At 37.0% G+C, this 24,937-nt stretch overlaps 1 protein-coding gene across 2 annotated transcripts in view; it reads right to left on the bottom strand.

Moving 5' to 3' along the window:
- Positions 1-24,937, bottom strand: part of ADAM9 (ADAM metallopeptidase domain 9) — an 88,476-nt gene that overhangs the window by 49,002 nt on the left and 14,537 nt on the right. For both annotated transcript variants that reach the window (XM_043454137.1, XM_043454138.1), the window contains 8 exons: positions 16,469-16,547; positions 11,161-11,237; positions 9,973-10,168; positions 8,404-8,469; positions 7,368-7,439; positions 3,582-3,751; positions 696-777; positions 58-191 (listed from right to left, as the gene is read on the bottom strand). In XM_043454137.1, the coding sequence (XP_043310072.1) occupies positions 58-191; positions 696-777; positions 3,582-3,751; positions 7,368-7,439; positions 8,404-8,469; positions 9,973-10,168; positions 11,161-11,237; positions 16,469-16,547 (876 nt within the window). The remainder of the gene's footprint in view (positions 1-57; positions 192-695; positions 778-3,581; positions 3,752-7,367; positions 7,440-8,403; positions 8,470-9,972; positions 10,169-11,160; positions 11,238-16,468; positions 16,548-24,937) is intronic.

Raw genomic sequence — 24,937 nt, 5'->3', positions numbered from 1 at the left:
AATAAATGGTTTTAAAAAAGAAAAAGGAAGAAGAATAAAAAGAATTCAGTTACTCACGATGCTCCTGAATTCATAATGCAGCTCTTTACAGCACAGTGACAATCTCTCCCATCATCATGACTCATTCCAAGGTTATGACCCAACTCATGAGCAACAATGGATGCAAATTTCTCCACAGGGATCTGCCCAAACTGTCCAAACACAGGAAGGTATTAATTAGGTTTCTGAAAAAAAAGGATTATTTTTTTGTTGTTTCTAAAATTACTTTTTCACAAAAGGAGATTCACCACTACAATGTTGACATCTGACATGATAAAGCAAGCAACCAACATCAGATTGTAAACACTGCAGTCTAGTAAGAAACTGGTGTGACAACATACTGATGATGGAGGTAGACCATTTAAGCAACAGATCAGGAGTACCAATAGATTATTCATGGTGGTTAATGGGAAAACAAGCTCATGGTTCTAATTTAATTTCTTCAAATGGAGTCTCTGTTTCTTAATTCATAAAAAGTGAGGCATTAATGATCACATAATAAGTATTAGAAAACTTAATCCAGTCTCTAGGGAAAGAACACATCTGCTATGGCCCTTGTAACACTCAAAATATTGTTGTAAGGACTAGGAGAGGAAAAAACGATTGCTGGACATTTCATAATGCAGACATGCAAAGATGTCAAAAAGAAAACGTACCACGTTAATCCCACCCGCGTGGCTCCTTGAACAGACTGTCCCCACAAACGCCATTCCCGCAGTCCCACCAAACCCTCTTTTCCTAAATGAAAAGAACAGGGAAAAGTTATAAAATGTACTTCAGGAGAAAAAGGTACACTTTGCTCCTATTTCTTTGGGTAACCTTAAACTAATTGGTAAACCTATAAAAACTGGGAGAAAAATGACAAAGATAAATAGCACTTTAAAAATCAGAGTTCAATTAAAGCCTCATCTCTTTTTTATCTTCAGAGAGTGAAAGTTGACATTACAAGTTCATTTTTCAGACAAATGAAGATATACATTAGATATATCAAACCAACTTGTTTTTCACCTTTCAGATGAAAAACCTTCCTAAAATGCATTCTATTTATTTATTCAAAAATTCTAGTGAAAAGAGATAGATAACAAACTCAATGGCATATTCATACAGGAGGCTGCGAGCGGGGAGCACAGAGAACAAAAGAGTAAGAATGGTCTCCAGTTTGCTCCTTGAACATCGGGGACACACCCGTATCTCAGGACCTAGTCCCTGTGCCTTCCCCAGTATACATCCATCACTCCCTCACCTCCTTCAGGTCTTTACACAAAGGTCATCTCTTCACTGAGGCCTTCCTCACCATGTTACTTAAAATTTCAACCTCACTCCTCCAATATTTATTTCTACCTCTACCCTCTCGGCTCTATTTTTCCTCTTTACAATTTATCATTTTTTAGCAAACTATAAGCTGCTAGGGTAAAACCTAAACGAAATTTTTGGCTGACCCAATATATATACTTATTTATCTTACAAGATAAATCTCCTTCAACACAGTATGAATTCCATGAGAGCAAGAATTGTCTCTTTTGTTCACTGCCATAACCAAGGGCCTAGGATATACACATAACAAACATCTTTTAAATGAATGAATAACCATTCTCTGGGACACCTGACCAGCCAGGACAAGAGGCTGATACTGACAGAAGGGGATTGCCATGGAAACATTTTAGCCAGATCAGCCCTTAGTGAGTCACATTTATGTCCTCAATGCTTCAAAAAAGGCTTTTTAGTATCCTATTCTCAACTACAACCAATCAGGGATTATCAGATACCTGAGAAACACCTCTAACCTGGCAGTCGAAGACCAAACAGAGAGAGACAGCTTGGTAGGTGCGGCTGGGCAAAGCACAGGGAGTGCTTGTCGTCCGTTCCTTTTGGTCTTTTGTGAACAAGAGGGCAAACTCACTGTCGGGGTATGAGGACACTTCTGGGTACAATTTTACTAAAAATTAATTAAAATGTCAGGATCAAGCTTTTGTGGTTATGGGGTCATAAAAATCCATGTAGGCATTCTCAATGCCTTACTCTAAATTAACTCATATGACAAAAAAATAAAATAAAATCAAGGGAAATTTCACCTCAGAAAAAATTATTTTAGGTACCATTCAAAATTGAAGGAGGGAAAAATTATTACATAAAATATTTTTTGGCAAAAAGTCAGCCTATCAACCAGAAAATTTCTAAGAAGAATAAAATGTTTTTTTATATTTTAAGTGAGGGTTTTGATATAAGCTTTTGGAAAATATCTGTATTAACTAATCACATAAGCTCAAGTTTTATTATAGTACCATGGAAATGCTATGTAGAAAAAAGAAAAATGTTTAAAATATATCAGAAGGATGGCAAAGAGACTTTAAAAACACTATTATATCCATGAAACAAGAATTTAACCACATAAAAATTTTAAGGGAAACAAAAACAGCTATTAAACATTAAAAATAAGATAGCTGAAATGAGAAACACAATAAAAACCTTAGAAGGTAAATTTAAGGAAATATCCCAGAATATATAACAAAAAGACAATGAGAAGAAAGGAAACAAAAGATAAAAAAATTAGAGGACAACCACAAGAAACTCAACAGCTGAGTAAAAGGAATCCCTGAAGGAATGAAGAGTAAAAATAAAGAGGATGATATCACTTACAAAATAATTTGAGAAAAATTCCTAGAACTACAGTTTCAAGACTGAAATTACCCACTAAGAACACAGCACAATGAGTGATAGAAGACCTACACCAAAGCATATCATCAAGAAAATTTAGAGGTCTGGGAACCTCTAGAGAAGATCCTACAAGTTCCCAAAGAAGGAAGAAAAAAAAAAAAAAGGCATATACTAAAAAACAGGAAACAGAATGCATTAAAGTTTCTCAGTGAAGTTGTACTGAGAAAGAACTTACGTAGAAAAAAATTCACCCATTCTAAAGTGATTTTAAAAAAAAAGAATGAATTAAGGCTTCTCAACAGTAATTCTGGAAGTGAAAAGACCAATGCCATGCCTTCAAAATTCTGAAGGAAAAAGATTTCATGCCAAAGATGTTAGCCCTGACAAAATAACTTAAAATGTACAAAACAAATGAAAAAGCACAGTCCTGAAAGATTGAGTTACTTAAGCACTAGGATAATCAGAGGTCAAATTGAGATAAATTTTTTTAATTAAAGTGTAGTTGATTTATAATATTTTGTTTCTGGTGTACCAGAGATCATTTTTAAATTCTGTTTTAAGATTGTAAAGCACATTTTCTGACATGAAAGAAGTCAGAACTTTTTTCTTTCAATATATCCTTTCACAAGAAGAAACTAGAAAACATGCCATAATAAAATAAGGAAGTGCACCCAGGAAAGAAGAAGAGGATGTGGGATAAATGTCACAAGAGACTCAACAGAGACAGGTCTTATTAGCACACTGCACTCATTCTACAAAGCAAACTTTTTCCTCATTTAAATGAATGCTCAAAAACCTTAAGAGAATATGATTGCAAAAAAAGAAAAAAAGCGAAAATTATTATTCTGACCATATATCATAGAGTACCTTTAAGAAAAATCACTTACAGAATTAGCTGTGCACTGTCATGTCTCCGACGTGTTACAAGAAACTTTTCCCGCCACTGTACGAAGTTTGACAACACGTCGCCAGCACCTCCAGCCATACTGATCAGATTTTCATTTGTCCAAATCTCAAGCCCAACTAGCACAATTCGAATATTTAACATAATGTACATCTGGGAAGAAAACAAATAAAAATATACAAAGTTTATTAAAGAATATGAGAACAATTCCTGGGTATATAGCTGAGAAAAACAAAAACACTAATTTGAAAAGATATGTTTAACCCAATGTTCACAGCAGCATTACTTACAATAGCCAAGATTTGGAAGCAACTTAAGTGTCTGTCAACAGGTGACTGGGTTCACACACATACACACACACACCAATGGACTATTACTCAACCATAAATAATGAAATTTTGTCATTTACAACAGCATGGATGGACTTGGAGTGTATTATGCTTAGTGCAGTAAGTCAGACAGAGAAAGACAAATACAGTATGGTATCACTTATAGGAGGGCTTCCCTGGTGGCTCAGTGATAAAGAATCTCCCTGCCACTGTAGGAGGTGTGGGCCGGGAAGATCCCCTGAAGAAGGATATGGCAACCCACTCCAGTATTCTTGCCTGGGAAATCCCATGGACAAGGAAGCCTAGCAGGCTACAGTCCATGGGGTCGCAAAGAGGCGGATACGACTTAGTGACTAAATAACAACATCACATCTTGGTGGAATCTAAAAAATATACAACAAACTAGTGAATGTAACAAAAGAGAAATAGATTCATAGATATAGAGAACAAACTAGTGCTTACCAGTGGGGAGAAGGAAGGGAGGGTGTACAGGATTGAGCGATACAAACTATCAGTTACAAGGATATACTGTACAACACAGGGAATAATAGCCAATATTTTATTGAGTTGGCCAAAAAGTTCTGTCAGGTGTTTCATAAACAGGTATGAAAAAACCCAAATGAACCTTTGGCCCACTCAATATAATAACTATAAATGGAGTTTAACCTTTAAAAATTGTGAATCACTATATTGTACCCCTGTAGTATATATAATATTGTACATCAACTACACTTCAATAAAAGTAATATGATAAAGTAAAGAATATGAGAATATCTTTGAACTTACAATTAAGTAACACAACCACTTAAAAACAGGATTCCTCTTTATCGAAAATGTTTCCTTCAATATAATGGAACTCTAACTTTTCGAGGGTCTGAGTTTCCTCATTCATAAAACAAAAGTAACAAAGGTTTGAAATCCCTTTTATCTTCCATTCCAAAATCTGACAAACTCTGGATATTTAAAGCTTTTCGTATTTTGGTTCCAAACCTTTCCCTAAACTAATGCAAGCCTATTTATTGTTCACCTTTAGTTCACTTAATATAAATATTCATACATTTCACTATAGAAGTATCAATGAGTTAGATTACAAGGTGCTACCCCAGGATCCTTTTGGAGGTGTAAAGTAATATCGATACATAGTGAACTACATGTTATACATATAATGTATAGTGAATAATATTACCTTTCTAAACTCTTATCTAAAATTCTAATGACATGCACCCCAAAGGTTTCAGATAAAGGTTTATAGAACTCATCTCTATTTCACAGAGATACTGTGAGGAATAAATGAGTTAATAAATATGTCACTTGAGTCAGTATTTAGTACATTATTTAGTACATTTAGTACAATAGGACATTATCACTAGTACAGCCGCTATGGAAAACAGTGTGGAGATTTCTTAAAAAACTGGAAATAGAACTGCCATATGACCCAGCAATCCCACTTCTGGGCATACACACTGAGGAAACCAGATCTGAAAGAGACACGTGCACCCCAATGTTCATCGCAGCACTGTTTATAATAGCCAGGACATGGAAGCAACCTAGATGCCCATCAGCAGATGAATGGATAAGGAAGCTGTGGTACATATACACCATGGAATATTACTCAGCCATTAAAAAGAATTCATTTGAACCAGTCTTAATGAGATGGATGAAGCTGGAGCCCCTTATACAGAGTGAAGTAAGCCAGAAAGATAAAGAACATTACAGCATACTAACACATATATATGGAATTTAGAAAGATGGTAACGATAACCCTATATGCAAAACAGAAAAAGAGACACAGAAATACAGAACAGACTTTTGAACTCTGTGGGAGAAGGTAAGGGTGGGATATTTCAAAAGAACAGCATGTATACTATCTATGTGAAACAGATCACCAGCCCAGGTGGGATGCATGAGACAAGTGCTCCGGCCTGGTGCACTGGGAAGACCCAGAGGAATCGGGTGGAGAGGGAGGTGGGAGCGGGGATCGGGATGGGGAATACGTGTAAATTCATGGCTGATTCATATCAATGTATGACAAAACCCACTGAAATGTTGTGAAGTAATTAGCCCCCAACTAATAAAAAAAAAAAAAAAAAATAGGACATTATCACTATCATCATCATCATTATTATGTTTGGTATTCATATTAGAGATTAAATTATTTCACATACAAGTGATACTGTATGGCATTTGTCTTTCTGCGTCTGACTTCACTCAGTATGATACATGCTCTTATATGTGGACTCAAAAAAAGAGGGTACAAATTAACTTATTTACAAAACAGAAGTAGAGTAAGGTGGGGGAAATCAAACTTATGGTTACCAAGGGATAAGGGGGGGAGGGATAAATTAGGAAATTGGGACTGACATACACACTGCATATAAAACTAACATGGACCTATTGTATAGTATACTCTGTAAAGGCCTATATAGGAAAAGAATCTGAAAAAAAAAGAGTGGATATATGTATATGTATAACTGATTTACTTTGTTGTATACCTGAAACTAACACATTATAAATCAACCATATTCCAATAAAAACTTTAAAAGGGAACATGTATCTAATTCTTCAATATCTCCCACTAGATGAATAAACTCTAAAATCTCAAATCAAATCCCTCCCTCTCTCTATCTCTCTCACACACAGAGTCATATATGGTTTCATAGCAGGAGACAGCCTTATTTAAAATAAGTCTCTCAGCAAAAATTCAAAGATCTCTTCATAAGTGCCAGAGAACCTCAGTCTATCTACTGTGAAGTAAAAGTCATATTTTATGGCAAGACAAGAAAAATTTACACAGAAAAATTTTTCTCTGCCCTTTGGCCTCTTCTCTCACCCCACTGTGCATTTGTATATCTGCATAAGGCATCAACCAAACCGCCCCATCAGCAGAAATACCTGCTCAACCATAAACACAGCATTCTCCTAACATCAAAAAGGCAACTCCTTAAAGATAACATTCCTTCTTGATCTTGCTAGGGCCTTGATGACACTTAGTTCTGGATTGTGTAAACTGTCAATAATACCTCACTGAATGCACATTCCTCTGTCTCAAAAAAACTTACATTACTGTGCCTTGACTTCTAATGGGAAAAACAGTTCTCAAAGCTTTCTGAGATGTTCTTCCTGGATTATAATCCTCAAATTTGGCTCCAGTAAACTTCTCATTTCTTTCTTAGATCAACTGATGAATTTCTCCTCAACACTAAAGATAAAGTAGATGCTAATTTGAAATCTCTCGTTTGCTAAATCTCACTCTCTCTAAAATTATACTTTCCTTTTAAACATAGAAAAGTTACAAAGCAAATTCGAGAGCAAACCCAAAAAGACCGAGTTAATTATCCTCTAGAATAATCAGAGTCCCAAATCAGACAATTTTAAAATTCTATTCAGAGGCTGTGAGAGGAAAGGACAGAATAATCCCAGCTGACAGAAAATAAACTTACACTATCCAAGTAGTTTGCTAAACTTATCATCTCTTCTCGCACTGCAGTCTGGTTTTTTCCCATCTTATCATACTGAAAGGCAAAGAAGAAAACTCATGATCACCAAAGCAATATAAGAAAAAAAAATCTATAATCTCAAGATAAGAATCCAAATACTTTATTTAAACCATTTTATACCTATGTGGAGAAAGTAATGAGAAAAAATATTTCAAGTCTCCTTTTTTTTAATCCCTTGTTCATCATATTCTACTGGAACCTTTAATACATTATCTGGGACAGAGTTCATGCTTATTCACATTGCCTTATGCTTCTTTCTACACTTGAGGCTAATGAACCTATAATGAACAAATAAGAATACATTTCTATCTCCTAAAAGTATGGCTTATTATTTTCCAGTCTATATGCAATAAGGGTTTTTTAAAAAAAAAAAAAAAAACCATATAGATTCTCAAAACTGCCTCTGCGGATTATAAAAAACGACTTGTCAGTTGTGTTAAGTTTCTGCAAACAACTTGGTTCACAGCAACAGCAAAGCTGGCAGAAGTCAGATAAAACATTTCAAATAATCTATAGGTTAAAATATATAGCAGTTATATCTAAAATTAATAATCCTGTAAATGCTGAAATAAATACGTAACTTTTCTTAGTTGAGTAAAGCACAATCTTAAGCATAAATAAGGAAAATGTCCTATGTTATCCTGTACAATGAAATAAATAGTAAATGCTAAGCTGACCCATTCTCCTCTGCTCCCTTTTAAACTTATCATCTAAACTCTGCTCCCTCCTAAGAAGGGAGAAGTTTAATTTTGCCAATCACCCAAAAGAAACAGTGGAAAAACATCACCAGTAAAAATATAGGTAGAGGTAATGTCAGTGCTACATTCAGTTCTGGACATATGATGAATATCATGTATGAATATTACAAGGAAAAGTCATTTAACAAAAATCAGTACAAATATACTTCATATTTCCCTCAAGGGATCCTCACTTCTCACCTTCTTTTCGTGAAAAAGGAGAAAACTGTCACCAATCATACCTTTTCCTTCTCTACAACGATGAACAACTCTACATAGCGCGTCTGTGGCAAGATATCTCTTCTTCTCTGTCAAAAAACACAAACACCACAAAGGAAAGCAAAAAGTTAGAAGACTACATTCTTCAGACTACATATATGACGACTACATATAAGACTCCTATTTTTAACACACAATGATCTTATCCTAACCTCTAGTCACTTGTTTCATGTCTGATAGGAAATTCATAAAATGATTTTTAACACATCCTACATCAATAAGGCCAAAAAAACATGTGTTTTTAAAAGTGATATATGCCATTCGTAGTGCTCTGAGAAAAATTTTAGTTAAAGATAACATGAGTTATTCAAGTTTCCAAAGATGAATTATTGATTCTCTAATATCAAAACTAAACACACATACACATATATTTTAATTGGATACCCTACTATTCTGTCGAGAGTGGAAAAAAGAATATCTGCTAATAACCCAAGGAGAAGGAAGGACAAGGTCTGCACTTTATTTTCTTGTTCTTGTCCTTTATTATTTTCCTTCCAGTTTTATTGAGTTACAATTTGCCCTGACATACAAGGTTGCTACTTTTAAAAACTGACTAGTTTTGTGATTTTCAAAAACTTATGTAAACTGTGCATATATGCTCAGCCACTCAATTGTGTCCAACTCTTTGCAACCCCATGGACTGTAGCCCGTCAGGCTCCTCTGTCCATGTGATTCCCCAGGCAATAATACTGGAGTGGGCTGACATGCCCTCCTCCATAGGATGTTCCTGACGCAGGGATCAAACCCACGTTCTCCTACATCTCCTGCAGGCAAATTCTTTACCACTGTGCCACCTGGGAAGCCCCCATGTAAAGCATAGAATGAGCTAAAATTTAAGTGCTTTCCAATGACTAAACTTGAACCATCCAAGAATCAAAAGAATGAATGGCAGAAGAGATGAAGAAAACAATGCCATAAATTAGTATGAGTTCATTAAAACACTCTAGAAGAGGCACAAGCCTCTTGTAGAGGCACAGCGACATCATCTTATTATAGAGAAAGCTGCCTTTGTCTGCAACTGAGGTTCCTCTGGTCCCAGAAACAGCTCAGGTTAAGAGACCCCTGTCAAGAGGAAGCCAAGGAATCCTAAAGAAGTCTCAAAACATGGATACCACGAACGCCCCAGGAAAACATCTGAGATCATTAAAGTCCTAAAACTCAATCTCTCTCTTTCCCTTTCTGTCTCTCCCTCTCTCTCACTTTAGAGCTCCAGTCTGCGTAAAGGGTATTCACATAAAAAAGTCCACTGCTCTCTCAAAGTCACGGTAATGGATTATTAGAGAGCAATGACAAAAAGAAATATAGTTACTGTTTAAGACTTAAGCCCTCCTTTCCAAAACACATTAGTCTGACTGTATTCAACTTGGTGGCAGGAACTACATATTACTCATCTTTTTATTCCCTGGTCCCCATCACAATGTCTGGCACAAAGCTGGCAAAAACACAGTAATAACAGGTATTGGTTTAATGCACAAATACATGATTGCTTTTAAACCTGAGTCAGAGCCATGAGAAATACATCAGTTCCTTACTCTAAGTAGCTGAGTGATGCTAGGAGGCTCCTCTTCTTCATCCTTTGTGATTTCTTCTTCCATAACTTTGTTGGAAACCCCGCATTTCAGAGGTTCTTGGTGGACATCATCCATTCGATAAAAGATGTGCTCAAAATGAGAGCTGTTCTGCAGGGGTTCAATCCCATAACTCACATTCTCTATATGCAGCAAGCCTCTAAGTGTTGTATTACACATACACAATTTTTTAGGATGTGAAAAAAAAAAAAAAAAGCACAGGAAAAGGAATTAAGAAACACGAATTCAAGTCCTAGTTCTTAACATATGTAAGAAGGGATAACATGGTCCTGAGAAAAATAGAGAGGTTTTAGAGTCGGGCAGCCCTAAATTAAAAGCTCAAGACAGCTACTAACTGGCCTGAAAGTTACTTAACCCCTCTGTGAGATCACTGTATAAAGAAAGGCAATTCAGAATAGTGGCTTAAAGTATGAAGCCTGGAGGCCAGAGGACCAAAGTTTGAATTCCAAATGTTTCCTACTAGCCTTAGTAGACATTCTCCCTAGAGTTGTCCTGAAAGCTACTTAATGAGTACAAAAAATACTAAGGACACTACCTGGAACACAGTAATTGTTCTACAAGTGTCATAGTTTAGATGGAGATAGTACTCATCACCATCTCATATAGTTTGCTTGAGAATTTAAAGTAATAGTTATTAGTTCAATCAATCATGTAACCAATCAACCAGTCCAGTGTGATACTGCCAGGCCCTTCATAAATTTAATATTATTATCACTTCACTTGACACATGGTAAGATTTCTCTGAACCTCAGCTTGCTCACCTAAATATGGAAGCAATCAGCCCCTTCTCACAGTCATTATGAAACTTAGATGAAAGAACAGAAGTAAAAGTTATATAAACCTAAAAGGTAACAGAAATTTAAAGTATGCTTTGTTTTCAAATAGCAAAGTTTATTTAGTGGTCTCAAAAAAATGAAATTTTTTATGTTGGTACTAAAATTCATCACCTGTAATACTGTCCTAAATAAACATGCCAAGAATGACATCTGAAACACAGTTAGAAAGACCTTCAGCAACATCAAAGTAAAATCTAAATTTGAGTACCCTAAAATGACTTGATCTGGAGACAGAGATAGGTAAAGGGAAAAGAATTAAGGGAATGAAAAAATGCTGATAATGAAAGTTCCTTACCTGAGTCCGAAACAGTCACTGAGTGCAATGGATGAATCGTAAGTGCCCTCCACATATCCCCGATAATGACAATGATTCTAAATGATTAAAAAAAAAGTGTCATCTTCAAAACACTATTACCTTGCTGAAAATAATCATAGAGAGTGCAGAACTAGAAATTATTCAAGGCCAATCAACTAAACTTTTTATTCTATTATTGGTTTAGTCGCTAAGTCATGTCTGACTCTTGACACCCCATGCACTGTAGCCTGCCAGGCTCCTCTGTCTGTGGGATCCTCCAGGCAAGAATACTGGAGTGAGTTGCCATTTCCTTCTCCAATTCTATTATTGGCATCCCATAATTATCACATGGCATTCTTTGGACTATCTTCAGACTGTCTACTATCACCCTATGGGTACAAAGAATTTGAATTTCTGCCAAATTTTTAAGGCAGAAGTCCAGAGAATACTAAGTACAAACAACTCTACCCCAATAACCTTTAAACCTAGAAGCGGAACAAGGCAGCATGATGTCATGTTTAACATTTTCAATCACAGATAAGAAGACACCACAGCGGCCAACTGAAATCCAATACAGAAGAGGGCCTTGTGACAGACTGGTGGTACCAAGGGGAAAAACACTCAGTACACGGCAAAGACAGTGACTTTCACTCTCCTTTTCTGCCTAAGCATATTGATTATGCTACTGTTATTAGTTATACATTTAACCATCTTGATAAATTAAAGACCCTTTATTCTTCATTTTGAGCAAGAAATTGACCAGTGGAAATATAAGCATATCACTTATTAATATCAGACTTTTTAGTACACAAGATTTTTCTCCTCTTTAAAACACTAAAAAAAAAAAAAAAAACCAGCTAAGGGGAGTAGGAGAAGGAAGAAGAGGACTAACCTTGCCAGATATTATGACGTATCACCAGCCCTTAATAATTAAAACAGTAGGATCTTGGTGGTGCATTAACTGAGAGACCAACCAGTGGAGCAGAACACAGTCTCAAAACAGACCAAAATACATGTGGAACCTTATATGATAAAAGTGGTTATCTCAAACCACTGAGGAAAAGATGCACTTTTAATAAGTGGTGCTCAGCCCACGGATTAGACATTTGAGAAGGAATAAAAATAGATCCATACCTCACATTATACATAAGAATACGCTCCAGGACTGGGGTGGGGAGGGAGGTTCAGGATGGGGAGATACATGTGCACCCATATGAAAGCAAAAAATTTAAAAAAAAAACAAGAAGAAAAAGCTCCAAATGGTCAAATCGAAACACTAAAAAATATGAACCTATGCAAGAACTAAAAGAAAGCATAGCTGAATTCCTCTTTAACCTGGTGTAGAAAGACTTTCTATCACTCAAAATCTTGATGTAACAGGAGGAAAGACTGACCATTTTTACTGCATTAAGAAAATAAAAAAGATTTTAAAACTTCTACATTAAAAGAAACACCAAGAAAAAGTAAAAAGACAACTCACAGACTGGAGTTATTTGTAACTTTTATCATAGCTAAAACTATACTATAGTATAATAAAAAGAACTTTGAAACATTAAAGGAGAAAGATTAAATCCAACAGAAGATGGTGCAAAAGAGTTGAACAGACAATTCACAAAAGGTATAAGAATGCCCTTATATAAATGAAAAGACTTCAATTTCACTCATGATAAAGAAAGAACCCATGCATCAATGCTGATATAAACAAATAAGAAGGAAAAACTCTTCTTGACAGTAGAAACCATCAATGCATACAGAGGCACTGATGAAGTTAGGAAATCACCATTTTAACAACCACCATAACAACTGAGGCAAATATTAAATACTGAAGCCAGTGAGTAAAAATTTGAGAAGTAATGAGATAGTTACAAAGCCTCAAAATATCTAGCCAAAAGATTAACTAAAAAAGCAAAACCAGAAACTTCACAGAGAAGAAACTGAGCAGACAACTCCTTAATCATCAAGGTTAACACTGTCAGTGGGAAACTACGTACAGGACATGCTCATGATACATACAGGGAACCCTTCAGGGTGGATCCCTGCCAAAGGTGCACAACCTGAATCTGATTGTGAGTAAACATCACACAAACTCAACTGCAGGACATTCTACAAGACGTCGGCCTGTACTTCTCAAAAACGCCAATGTCATGAAATACAGGGGAAGACCAAGGATTTCCAGACTAAAAGAGATGGGAGACTGCTTGGTGCAACACATGAACTTGAATTTTCTTTCACTATAAAGTACACCATTAGGATAATGGACTAAAACAAATATCAATAAGGTCTGTAATTGAATAACAGTATTGCTTCAATGTTAACTTCCTAATTATGAGAACTATACTACGGTGACTTCTTTTGAAGCTCTTGTTTCTAGGATATTTACACTGAAGTATTTAAAGGGCAAAGGGACACCAGGTGTACAACATACTCTTCAGGGGGAAAAAATAGAGAGGAAAGGATAAAGTACATGTGATAAATATTAACACTCGGAGAATCTAGGTTAAGGGTATACATGACTGTTTTCTATTATTCCTGCAACTAATGTGAGAATTTCTGAAAAAATTATGCACTAAACAACACAGGCTAAATTTCAACATTTTACAGCTTTTTCCAGTTCAGTTCAGTTCAGTCACTCAGTCGTGTCCAACTCTTTGCGACCCCATGAATCGCAGCATGCCAGGCCTCCCTGTCCATCACCAACTCGGGGAGTTTACTCAAACTCATGTCCATCGAATCGGTGATACCATCCAGCCCTCTCACCCTCTGTCGTCCCCTTCTCCTCCTGCCCTCAATCCCTCCCAGCATCAGCTTTTTCCAGTGTGGGGTTATTTACAACCACTGTTTTTCTTTGTAGCACTTTGAAGTTAAAGTCTAGCTTTGAGTTTGTCTTCTCACCAGAGGGAAAGAAATATCTCTTCTATTACAGATGGGGTAGCACTTACGAAACAATAACACAGTAACTCACAAAATTAAACTTGTGAGTTAAATTTGTCAGTGAAGCTTCTCACTTCAATTACTATGGAAGGGCTCATCATTTGACATGACTGAAATTTAGCCCTTGATCACTTAATCTACCAGCTTGATGATATTTCTTTAATAACTTGGTTTTATTAAATCTTTCCAAAACCTTCCATTTAGTTTTTAAAAAAACAACGAATCTTATTTTGCAAGTTTGCAAAACACCTAACTGCATCCGATGATTATAGTAAAGGTAAAATGACAAAAACAGTTTGGAAACACACAAACTATAAGCGAAAATACTCAACTACTGGGAGCAGGAGTACTCATAACTATTTGAGAATAGCCTCCTGCCACAAGAGCCAGCGAGCTTGGGGCAGTCTTTTCAGAGGAAAGAAGGAGCATTCATTAATAGAGGGAGTTAGTTAAGGCACTTTCTAATGCATCTGCAAGGTACCCAAATGTCTAAGGCTAATACTAATTTGGAGTTTTGACTTCACACAGCAACTCATATCAAGTGGTTGTTAAAACTGTGTTTCTTTGTAAAAAATATGGCCTTGCAAAAGATGCAGATGATGAAAGCCACATGAGAGATTTACAAATTAATTTAAATAGAAGAATCACAAGGGAAAGCATTTACATTTTTCAGTGTGACTTAACTGCATTTTATGAACGTTAAATGTCTATGTCACCATGATATCTCACAATGTTGTCACACACAGAAAAATCCTAGTACCAAAGTTTAATTGCTAGCTCAGATCCACATTCACACTTTTATCTATCTGAATTCAAAATTATTCCATTTTTATCTACCTGAAACTATGTATATTCAGTGGCCAATAAGTGAAAGGCTTCATCTGTCTTAGTTTATATTTTTCAAACACCCAAGAAAACATAATTAAATCGTAATACTTTATAAAAGTTGCATAAATTTCCATATAACCGAAATCTATTTTGAGCAGTTTTAAGCATATAAACTTTGAATAATAGTAACAAAAAATATTTACTGAGTTCATAGTTGTTGGACTGACTAGTAAATATTTTACCAGTATTAACTCATTTAAACTTCCAATAAGCCCATGAAGTTATAATTATTATTCCCATTTAAAGGTGAGGACACTAAGGCACAAACAGGCTAAAGAAACTTGACCAGCAAATAAATAATAGAGACAGGAATCAAGTCCAAGCAGTATGTGTCACCAAAATCCAGGCCAAGAAACCTCTCCAAGAGAAAAAGAATGCCTTTGTAAAAAATCACCGCTTTCATTGAGCGGCATAAATTATGTGGTCTTTGGTCTTATGCTATAGTAATCTTCACAAGGATGACTGGGGTGGATGCATGGATGAATGGATGATCTGCGGTCCGGTTAATGCTATCAATACATTTAAACTGCTCTACTATTTTGCTGTTCAACACCAGACAAACAATAAAACATACAAAGGAATGCACTTTTCAAAAATATAAAATAAAATAAAACAACAAACAGAACACTAAGATAAAAAAATCAGAAAATTGGCCAGAAAAGGATAGGTTGAGTCAGCATTGCCTTTTTTTTAAAAAGTCTCATAAATAATCTAAAATAAAGCTTTTGCCTTCTATTTATTTGAAGAATGCTGCAAAAGTACAAAACTAACACAACTCCACCTAGCAATGTAACAAAACTCAGGGGAAAAACAATACATGCTTAACAGGGGCAAAGATTTCTCCTGAAAACTATAGCAAAAAAAAATAATAATAATAATAACAGATAATACCTAACTGCCAAAAGGGACTTTAAGACATTCTTTCCAACTAAAATTAGAAATGCTTATGCTCTAATTAAATAATACATAAAGTCAAAGTCGACATCTGTCAATTATTTCACATATTCCTCCAGTTCTATCTTCAGGAATACTCTGTTCTCTGATGCAGAGAGGACCACACTTCTTTAGAAAAGAATTCTCAACAAAAAAGTAGAACATCTAATAGCAAACAAGTGCTTGTTCTTTACTAATGGTAAGTCAAATGGTTTAATAAGGAAGTTGAGATGTGCTTTATTCATCAAGGTTCAGCAAAATCAAAAATCAAAAAATAAATCCAACTTTTCCCCTTCATGATCAGTAGGGGTTATCATTAAGTAGAAGATTATTTTCCTGGTCTTTTAAAAAAACACTTGACCATGAAGAACCAGAAGAGCTATAAGGTACAGTTTAATCTATGTCAATGTACCCACCACTCCCACCCCAGGACAGCACCATATATTATCATATCAAAGGACACCCTCGGGTTACAGTCCAGAGCAGCTGCAGAGATTGCACTTTAAAACTATAATTGTTTCAAACTCTGTATAGGGTCAAGAGGAAAATAAATTACCTGTATATTAGGGTAGTCAGAGATCAGAGCCCCTTCTTTGTTGTAGGTATAAACTACAAAATCTTTGGGTAAAAGGTCTCTGCAAGAAGAATAAAACACACCATATAAGATTATTTTATCTCTTTACAGCTAAGAACACAACTTTTATAAGACATTATTCCTAGAAGAGATGCAGGAATAAAAACATTCACCTGATAAATTGTTGTTTAAAGAAGGAGCTGCCGTAAAACATAAAGCCCATGAATGGGCTTGCATCTGAAATCGTGTACATTCCAATCAGAAAGAAATGTTTGAGTTGCGCATCTGTTTTCATGGTCATAAAACACTGATTGCAAAAAACATTTGTAATGTCCTTAAAGTTTTCTGATTCGTCTCGTAGGAAAAGTATAAATTTGGTTATATGGTACATCATATTTCCAGAAGAAAATAAATTATTTTACCCTTTTTTAAATGTCCTGCATAAAGAAGCGGCACTCATTGCCTTTGATCTCTAAGTACAGGGGCAAAATTTCTGTCCATTATTTAAAGAAGCAATTATTGCTGATTCTTGAATCTTCCTCCCATGCTAAGGGAGATCCGCAGTGTAAACCACATGTGCAAAGACAGGGTTAGCTTTATTACCAAAAAAAAAAAACATCCAATGACACTCGAAGACAGTAAGGCTGACTTTATTATCAATGTTAAGAATAGGGACCACTGCAAAGAGATTTTACAGGGGGTGGGGAGAAAGAGCAAGCTCAACTGCAAATACAGCATGGGCAAGTGGGAATTTTCAGCCAAGGAGCACAGTGGGGGTCAGTGGATGGAAAACTCCTAAGAGGAAACATCAGGGGTGAGGAGCATTCTGGCTAAACCAACCTAACAAAGTCTTGCTGAAGACAAGCCAGGGTAACCAGACATCACTGGGCGGGGAAGTGGGGTGGAGGATAAAGAACTTGATCAGACATCCAGAGTGATCAGATATGGAGGAAGAGGGGAATTTTTTTCTAAAACCTGATTTTACAACAAACCACACTGATAGGCCTTGGAGAAGGTTCTGGAACCTAACTGAAGTTTGGTCAAGCAAAAAATCTTTGTCAGTCTCCACTCTTGTTTAAGGAAAGAAATTATATTCTTCTTTCCTCTGAATAATACAAGCCCATTTCCTCATTCAGTTGTCTTTTGTTCATTACAGACCAGCTGAATCATCTGTTGGAACTTGGTAGAAGGGGATATTTACTGGGTGGAGCTAGCAGTCAGGCAGTTAATGAGGGGAGTTTCTATGAAAATAAAAGAAAAACAAAGCTGAATAGTTAGAAACCAAGTTTCTGAGCTCAGTGGGCAGCCATCAAGATTTTTTTTACACTTGAACTTAGGGCATCTTCAGATGGTACAGTGAAAGCGGCACTGGCCACCTGACTGATTTTCCTGGTTTGAATGTCAGTGGTGACAGCATCAGGTATTCTGATGAACTTCCTGAGTGGCCCACACCACAGGAGGCAATAAAGATTGCCTACATGTGATCTATTCAAACAGACTTTTTTTGAAGGCTCCATCAATCTTCCAGCTGCAGCTTAGAGTTTCAAGAGAAGGGCGAGTTTAGTTCTCAATGACTCCCAAGTCAGAAAGGATAAAAATTGGAAATGATAACTTAGAGGGTTATAGCCAGATACTGAAGAAGAATTCGGGATTTGGTAAAGATGGCAAAATATGCAAGATGAAAGCAGCAACAGTTCACTACAGTTTTCCATTGAAACAAACAAAAAAAACCCACATTCTCTCTATAGTCACCCCCATTTCTGTGAAAGATAAAGTAAGACTAATTTGTTTGCACATAAGTCTGGTCTCATTAAATCTGGCCTAGTTATTCACATAAGTACAGTAAAAGCAGTGATTGACCATATAGTATTTCATTTGAATTTGCTTTGCTACAGCATTTCAGAAGGAACCAAAGACTCTTAAGGCTAGGAAGCCAAGTCAAGAACTTGCCACCAGATATGCCTATAATATCTATAGATTTGGGTAAACTCTCTTCTTGAGGTCCCCCAAATATCCTGAGGTTCCTGGCCCTGCCACAAGTGATCTTCCTTACTCACCTGTAAGGCAGAAAATCCTGTAAGCCAGAACAGGCCAGTTTTTCCAAGGGGAGCTGTATAAACACTGCCTTCTTAAAGTCAAGCTTAGCTCCTTAAAGCTATCTGGTCATATCTGATTCAACACACATCATTCTCAAATATGACACTACAATCAAAGCCTTGGTAATAAAACCAAGGTTTCCAATTGTTTCTTGTTACAACGAGGGCAGATTTTAACTGACTTCTGCAAATAACTATACTGCTATGAAAAATAAGATGCGTTAACATATCAAATAAGCCTTATTAGTTCAGTATACCTTTTTGTAAGGAGAGAAACAAATCCTTTGAGATTTTCCAAGATCCATTTGAGAAATCTCAAAGTTAGTTTCAGGCCAAAAAGACTCCAATTAGAACTTGATTTGGGGAAATTTTCAAACATGCCAAAAAGTTTCAACATTTGACTAAACTGGATCACAAGTGTCACTGTGAAACAACACTTAACTGTCCATTTAGCCAAAGTCACAATTAAAAAATTTCAAAGACAAACACAGAAAGCTACATAGTTATTAAAAAAAAAAAAAAAACTCAGTTCTCTTAATACTGAGATTTGGTTTTCTCACATAATCAAAGACCTGATAAACACATGTCACATAGGAAATTATCTTAAAACACATCTTATCTTCTCAAGCTATGTACTTAAACGTAAAGAAAAACAACTAAACCAATAATCTAAGGAAACCTTGTTTTAACAGAAAAAAGAAAACCAAATTCTGGTTTTGCATCAATGTACTATTAATACTAGGTAAATTAAACAAACAAACAAACCAAAAAACCTTACAAGTAAATCCATCCAACAGTTTCCAATTTTGACCACACAAGGAAAGATTATTTTTCCAAGGTTCCTTTTCCACAAATTTTTTTATATCACTCAGTTTTTGTTCCACATTTTTCTTCTTTGTCATTCTGGAACAACCATTTATTCTACTTTGGGACAAAATTATTCTCTTTTTCCCTTAGCAAAACATATCTTTTATATCCTTCCTTATCAAAAATACACCTTATTTTCCTTGCATATAGTTTGTTTTCTTTACCTTTATTATTCCTAATAGCTTCATTTATGTATATTAATTAGATTATAGTCATTAGTAATCCTAATTTTCAGTAAAAGCTAAAAAGCAGGCAATTGCAAACTGTCTGCTACATGCTATCATTCTGTAGAAAATTTATGAATACATTTCATAATTTCTCGAGATGTATCTTTTTCATAGTATAATTTCTCATGCTTATCAACAGACACAAATACATTTAGCTTCTCTATACCACATAAAAACAAGATGCCAAAGTAAATAAAATTAAATTTCTCTTCAGCAATTAATATTTCAATATTTTATCTTATTTAGAAATTATCTAGTCAATGATTATCCATCTTTAACTTAGTATAGCTTTTAGGTTTCAAGTTATGAAAAAAAACTTTTGAAATCATTTTTAAGGAGACATAAAACTTAATTACCATTGAAAAGTTCACTTACTAACTTCTATGCCACTTACATCTATTTATTTTATTTGTTCTGAACAATTATTCTTGAATGAGTCATGAAAATTTCATGAGCCAGTAATTAAACAAAGCTAGCTAGCGATCCACCATATTAAGCTGTTTTTCTTATTGACAAATCAGGCAAGTATCCAAAAATTTTAAAAATCACAAAAGCAAAAAAAATTTTTTTTAATTATGTATTTATGGTTCTTCCCCCTTTTGTTTTTAACTGCCATGCTTGACATCAAACAATTCCTTTTTTATTATATATCTTGTTCTTCGGGTCAATTTATAATTTATAATCTTAAACATCTGGTAGAGATAACAAGCTTATCTGAATAGTAAACAAAGGTAGGAAAAAATTGCATATCTGCATTACATATTTAATACTGACAACTCTGAAGTTGTCAGAGTTTATCAACAATTGTATCTACACTATGAAAACCAGCAAAAAGATTATTTGAGATCATGTGAACTTAAAAAAAAAAAAAAAACTTGGGTTAGTGTCTGTATTCCCGAGAGTTTTAAGAAAATAATTTATATAAGTGCTCATTCCACCTCTAAACCTATTTGAATTGGATTTTTTATGGGATTTTATAAATTAATGTGATTCATTTCCAGCAAGAATAAACTATCTCACATGTATACATACACATAGACATATATAAACATACAGACAGACACAAATAGAAAACATGGTTTTCATTTTAAAATTTTAGCCATGAGTTAGTAAAGCAGCAATATAATCTCAGTGGTTTATCTCCATTTTGTATTTTCAACTGAATTGACTCTGGCAAATAAAACAAGTTAAGGTAACCTGCCTATCAGTATTTCTGGAGGAGATTTTCAAGATTTTCTTTCACCATGGTATGTAATCTTCCTTTGCTGTGGTCTAACTTTTAGGCAGGTGACTGAGGAGACATCTAACTGCTTTCCGGATGTTTCCAAAACCCACGTGAGTCATACAACCTATTTCCATTTGTTCTTTTCAGACTCAAGTAGAGTTATTTTCAGAGCTACTTGAGTTTCATGAGAGCCCCTGATGGAGGGCAAGGAACTAAAAATGAAAATGACTGTGGGAAGCTGAGGCGCTGCCATGGAAGGGGAAAGTCTGCAGTCTGTTGGGGGTAGACAGAGGGATGGAGGAGGTGGGGGTTCAAAGTGGGACATATCAAAGGATCTAGGGAATGGGGTGGCAGGGGAGATTGATGGTAGCAGGAAGAGGAAGGAGGAGCAGAAGCAACAAGGAGGGAGCAGTCAATCTGCTCTCAAGTTTCCCAAAGACACCAACAAAGTTCCAAATTATGCTCAGCAAAACATGTTAAGAAGAAAGGAAACAGACAGAGCTGGCATAGTAGAGAGTCAGCAGGATGGGAGAAGAGGTGGTTTAGTTGGCTGAGAAGTTCCAATGGGAGAAGCCAGAGACAAGAAAGAGAAAAGAGAGACCTCACATAGAGCCAAGAGGAAGGGACTTCCAGCTCAGGGAGCCAGGGAGTAATCCCCAATCAGAACAAGGAGCCACGGAGGGCTGCCAGCCCAGGAGGTACCTGTCAAAAGAAGCCTGGGACTCTGACCCAACTTCAGGGTATACACTCAAAATCTTAAGAATCAAGTCTATCTTTACCAGTTTCGGTGGACATTTGTCTGGAGCAAAGGTTCAGGAGTCAGACTCACCAATGGATCCCCAATCAGTCAGGACTGAAGGTGAGTGCTTTGCAGGTGCATACTTAGGGTCCAGAGTGAGAGGTCGGGGGTCCAGTGATGAATCTGATCCTACCTGAGTCATGCCACCATGACTGTCAAAGAAAAATATATTCCATGACACTTGTTACAGATGGTGAGGCAAATCTTACTTAGGGGTTTGGCAGAAGTTATGGGGACCACTGCAATGGGATTTTATAGTGGGGGAGAGAGGTCACACTCAACTCCAAGTACAGCAGGTGGGAATTTGTACCCAATGAGCAAGGTGGGAGGTCGGTGGGTACAAAATTACTAAGATGAAACACCGGGGTGAAGGAGGCTCTGGTTAAACCAATCAAAAGGATTCTTACTGAAGACAGACCATAGTGATCAGACATCACCTGGGAAGGATGGTGGAAGATGAGGAATTTGATCAGATATTGAGGGTGGGGGGTTCTTGCTAACTTCACTTAGCAGGGTTCTTGCTAAAACCAGATTTTCCAACAAAGTGTACAGATGGGGCCCAGGGGAAGGTTCAGTAGCCTGACCAAAGTTAGGTGAAGGAAAGGCTCTGCGTCTTCCGCAGCAGAACTGGAGCAGCAATATACTTATCTTCAGGGCTTACGGACCTGTCAGGGATGCAAGGTGCCAGCTAGTCATTTACAATGCGACTCTTAAGGCTCTAAATCTCCAGGCGTCTAGACTGTTTTAAGAGATGGAGAGATGGATGGTTGGCATGCCGTTTAATCAGCTACACAGCCTGACTTTAGCCACGTGACCAGTGTGGTATAAAACGACCCCCTTGGTAAACACGGTGTGGTATAAACACCCCCTTGGTGCCTGGGCTACCCTGAAAAGGTGACGATTCACTCACATCTCGGTGATGTGTAATCTGAAGACACGTGCACATCTGTACAGCTGAGAAAGGACCCGGAGGGACCCTGCCTGAAGTTCTTGAACTTTCGATGATTTCCTCTGCCGTCTTCGTCCTGAGTCCGGTCCCCTTTCCCTTTATGAAAGTCTCCTTGACTGAGCGCGGGAGGAGTCTGTGGAGTCCTGAGTCCTTCCAGTTATCCACCCATGGTCGGTCGATGCCCTGTCTCTCCTCTCTCCTCAACATGTACACACTCTTTGCTCCCTCTGGTGGTGAATTTTAAAAGAATAACTGAAGAGGGTACTTGGCCTTGCTCTGCCCTTCTTCCTCCTTAGAAGTCACCGCCTGCCAGTGGGAACAAACTCCACCATGCTCCTCTAGGACAAGGACTGCCATGGTGCAGCGCTGACGTGAGCGGCTGAATCTGCCTAATCCGGGGTTCAGGACTCGCAGGTTCACTGGGCTCTCATTCTCTGGTAAATCCCCTAACCCAGCCCTCATCAACCATGAGAGGGATATTTTAACCTTCTATCTAACTCACTCCTTTATTTTATCTTTAAATTTTTTCAGCACAGGGAGAAAAGAGGTGTGCTATCTTCTGCCACACAATACCCCAGTCCTGGCCAAATACCCCAGGTAAGTATGTACATCCCTCTGTAAGGAGGCTTCATTGTTATCACCAAGGGATTCATGGTCCAAAACAAGTTAGGCTGTGAGAGGAAAAAAGTAAGCACTCAAACAAACTCATTTCTTCACTCAGAGCCATAATAGGCTATCTACCCTAACTCTTTCTCACTAGTGACCATTAGCTTTGAAGACTGCTTCTCAAAGACATACAAAGACCTGGCAACTCTTAACAAATGCCTGGGAAAGTACCATTTGCCCCCCCAGTTCAAGAAGCATAGGAATGTAGACACAACATCACACACACACATATACGTCACTAGACTTCAGGTCAAATGACTAGGATGTCTGCCCCTTTTACAAACTATGTGATGCTGCGTAAATCAAGTAAACTTCTTGAACCTTAGCATTCTGAGTATGAAGCAAGAATCACAAGACTCCTCTATTATCAAATTGATATGACATACAGGTGAGGAAAATGCTTTATAAGCTAAAACTAGGTGAATATAAGAAACTGTTATTATGTTGAAATCATTTTAATTTGCGTTTCCTATGGAAAGAGTAGGAGAAAATATTTATATCTATTAAAAATTCTTGTACACAGTGACATCATTACATTGGAGACAAGCTGGACCTCAGGAGTTCTGAGAAAATTAATAAGTAATACAATTAAAAGTACTGGGTACAGTGCCCAGGACACAAAAAGCCTCTCTGTCTGAAAGTATCTGTCGCAGTGCCTAAAGCTCACCAGAGAGATCTCACTCTCTTCAGCTCAGCATCCTCTTCTAAGATAAAAAGTGTATTAAAACTTGAGGGTCGGTAAAAAATCACCCAGGATGGAGGTTTGTTAAAACACAGATGGCTGTGACACCTCCCCAAATTCTGCTTCATTCCAGGGGTGGACCTGAGAATTTGCATTTCTAGAAAACTACTGGTTCTGGGAGACATCTCTGAGCAGCACTTTACATCCCATCATTCACACCTCTGTGTAAATGGGCTCTCACGAAAAGATACTGAAGTTTAGCTTCCTAAGAAAAGGGAGGGCAGGGTAGGATGGGTCACAAGACAGTGGGTGGCTCAGCACAGTCAGAAGCACAGAATTTCAAAAAAGCAACAGACGAACACAGATTACCAAGGCAGGATCAGGTGAAAATATGCCAAAACTAAAAAGGAGGGCAAGAGACCACTCTTATGGACTGAATGCTTGTGTCCCCTCCAAAATTCCTATGCTGAAGCCTTAACCTCCAGTGTGGCTACACTTGGAGATGGGGCCCACTAAGGAAATTATGGGTAAATGAGGTGACAAGGGTGGGGCCCTGAGCCAACGGGATTAGCGTCCTCATAAGAAGAAACACCAGAGAGCTCACTCCTCCATCTACCCACCTCCTGTGTACACAGGCCAAGGAGAGGCCACGTGAGTGCCAGCCAGAAGGGTCTGCACCCCAAGAAGAGAGTCCTCACCAGACATTAATGCTGGCACCTTGATCTTACACTTCCAGTCCTGGGAGAAAATAAGTGTCTGTTGTTTAAATCTGTAGTATTTCACTGTGGCAGCTCTAGCAGACAGATAAAGCTACTAAAGACTTCTTTACCACCTGCTCAGTGGTTTCTTGGGCCAGTCATGATTTTAAAGTTTTCTTAAGTACAAGCTTCTCTTCCTTTAATTTAGATTTATTTTCCTTTGCTCAAGTGTCAGTGGAAAT

The sequence above is a fragment of the Cervus canadensis genome, chromosome 31 (genome assembly GCF_019320065.1).
Source record: "Cervus canadensis isolate Bull #8, Minnesota chromosome 31, ASM1932006v1, whole genome shotgun sequence".
NCBI classification, from domain to species: domain Eukaryota; kingdom Metazoa; phylum Chordata; class Mammalia; order Artiodactyla; family Cervidae; genus Cervus; species Cervus canadensis.
This window is presented reverse-complemented; position numbering and strand designations above follow the sequence as displayed.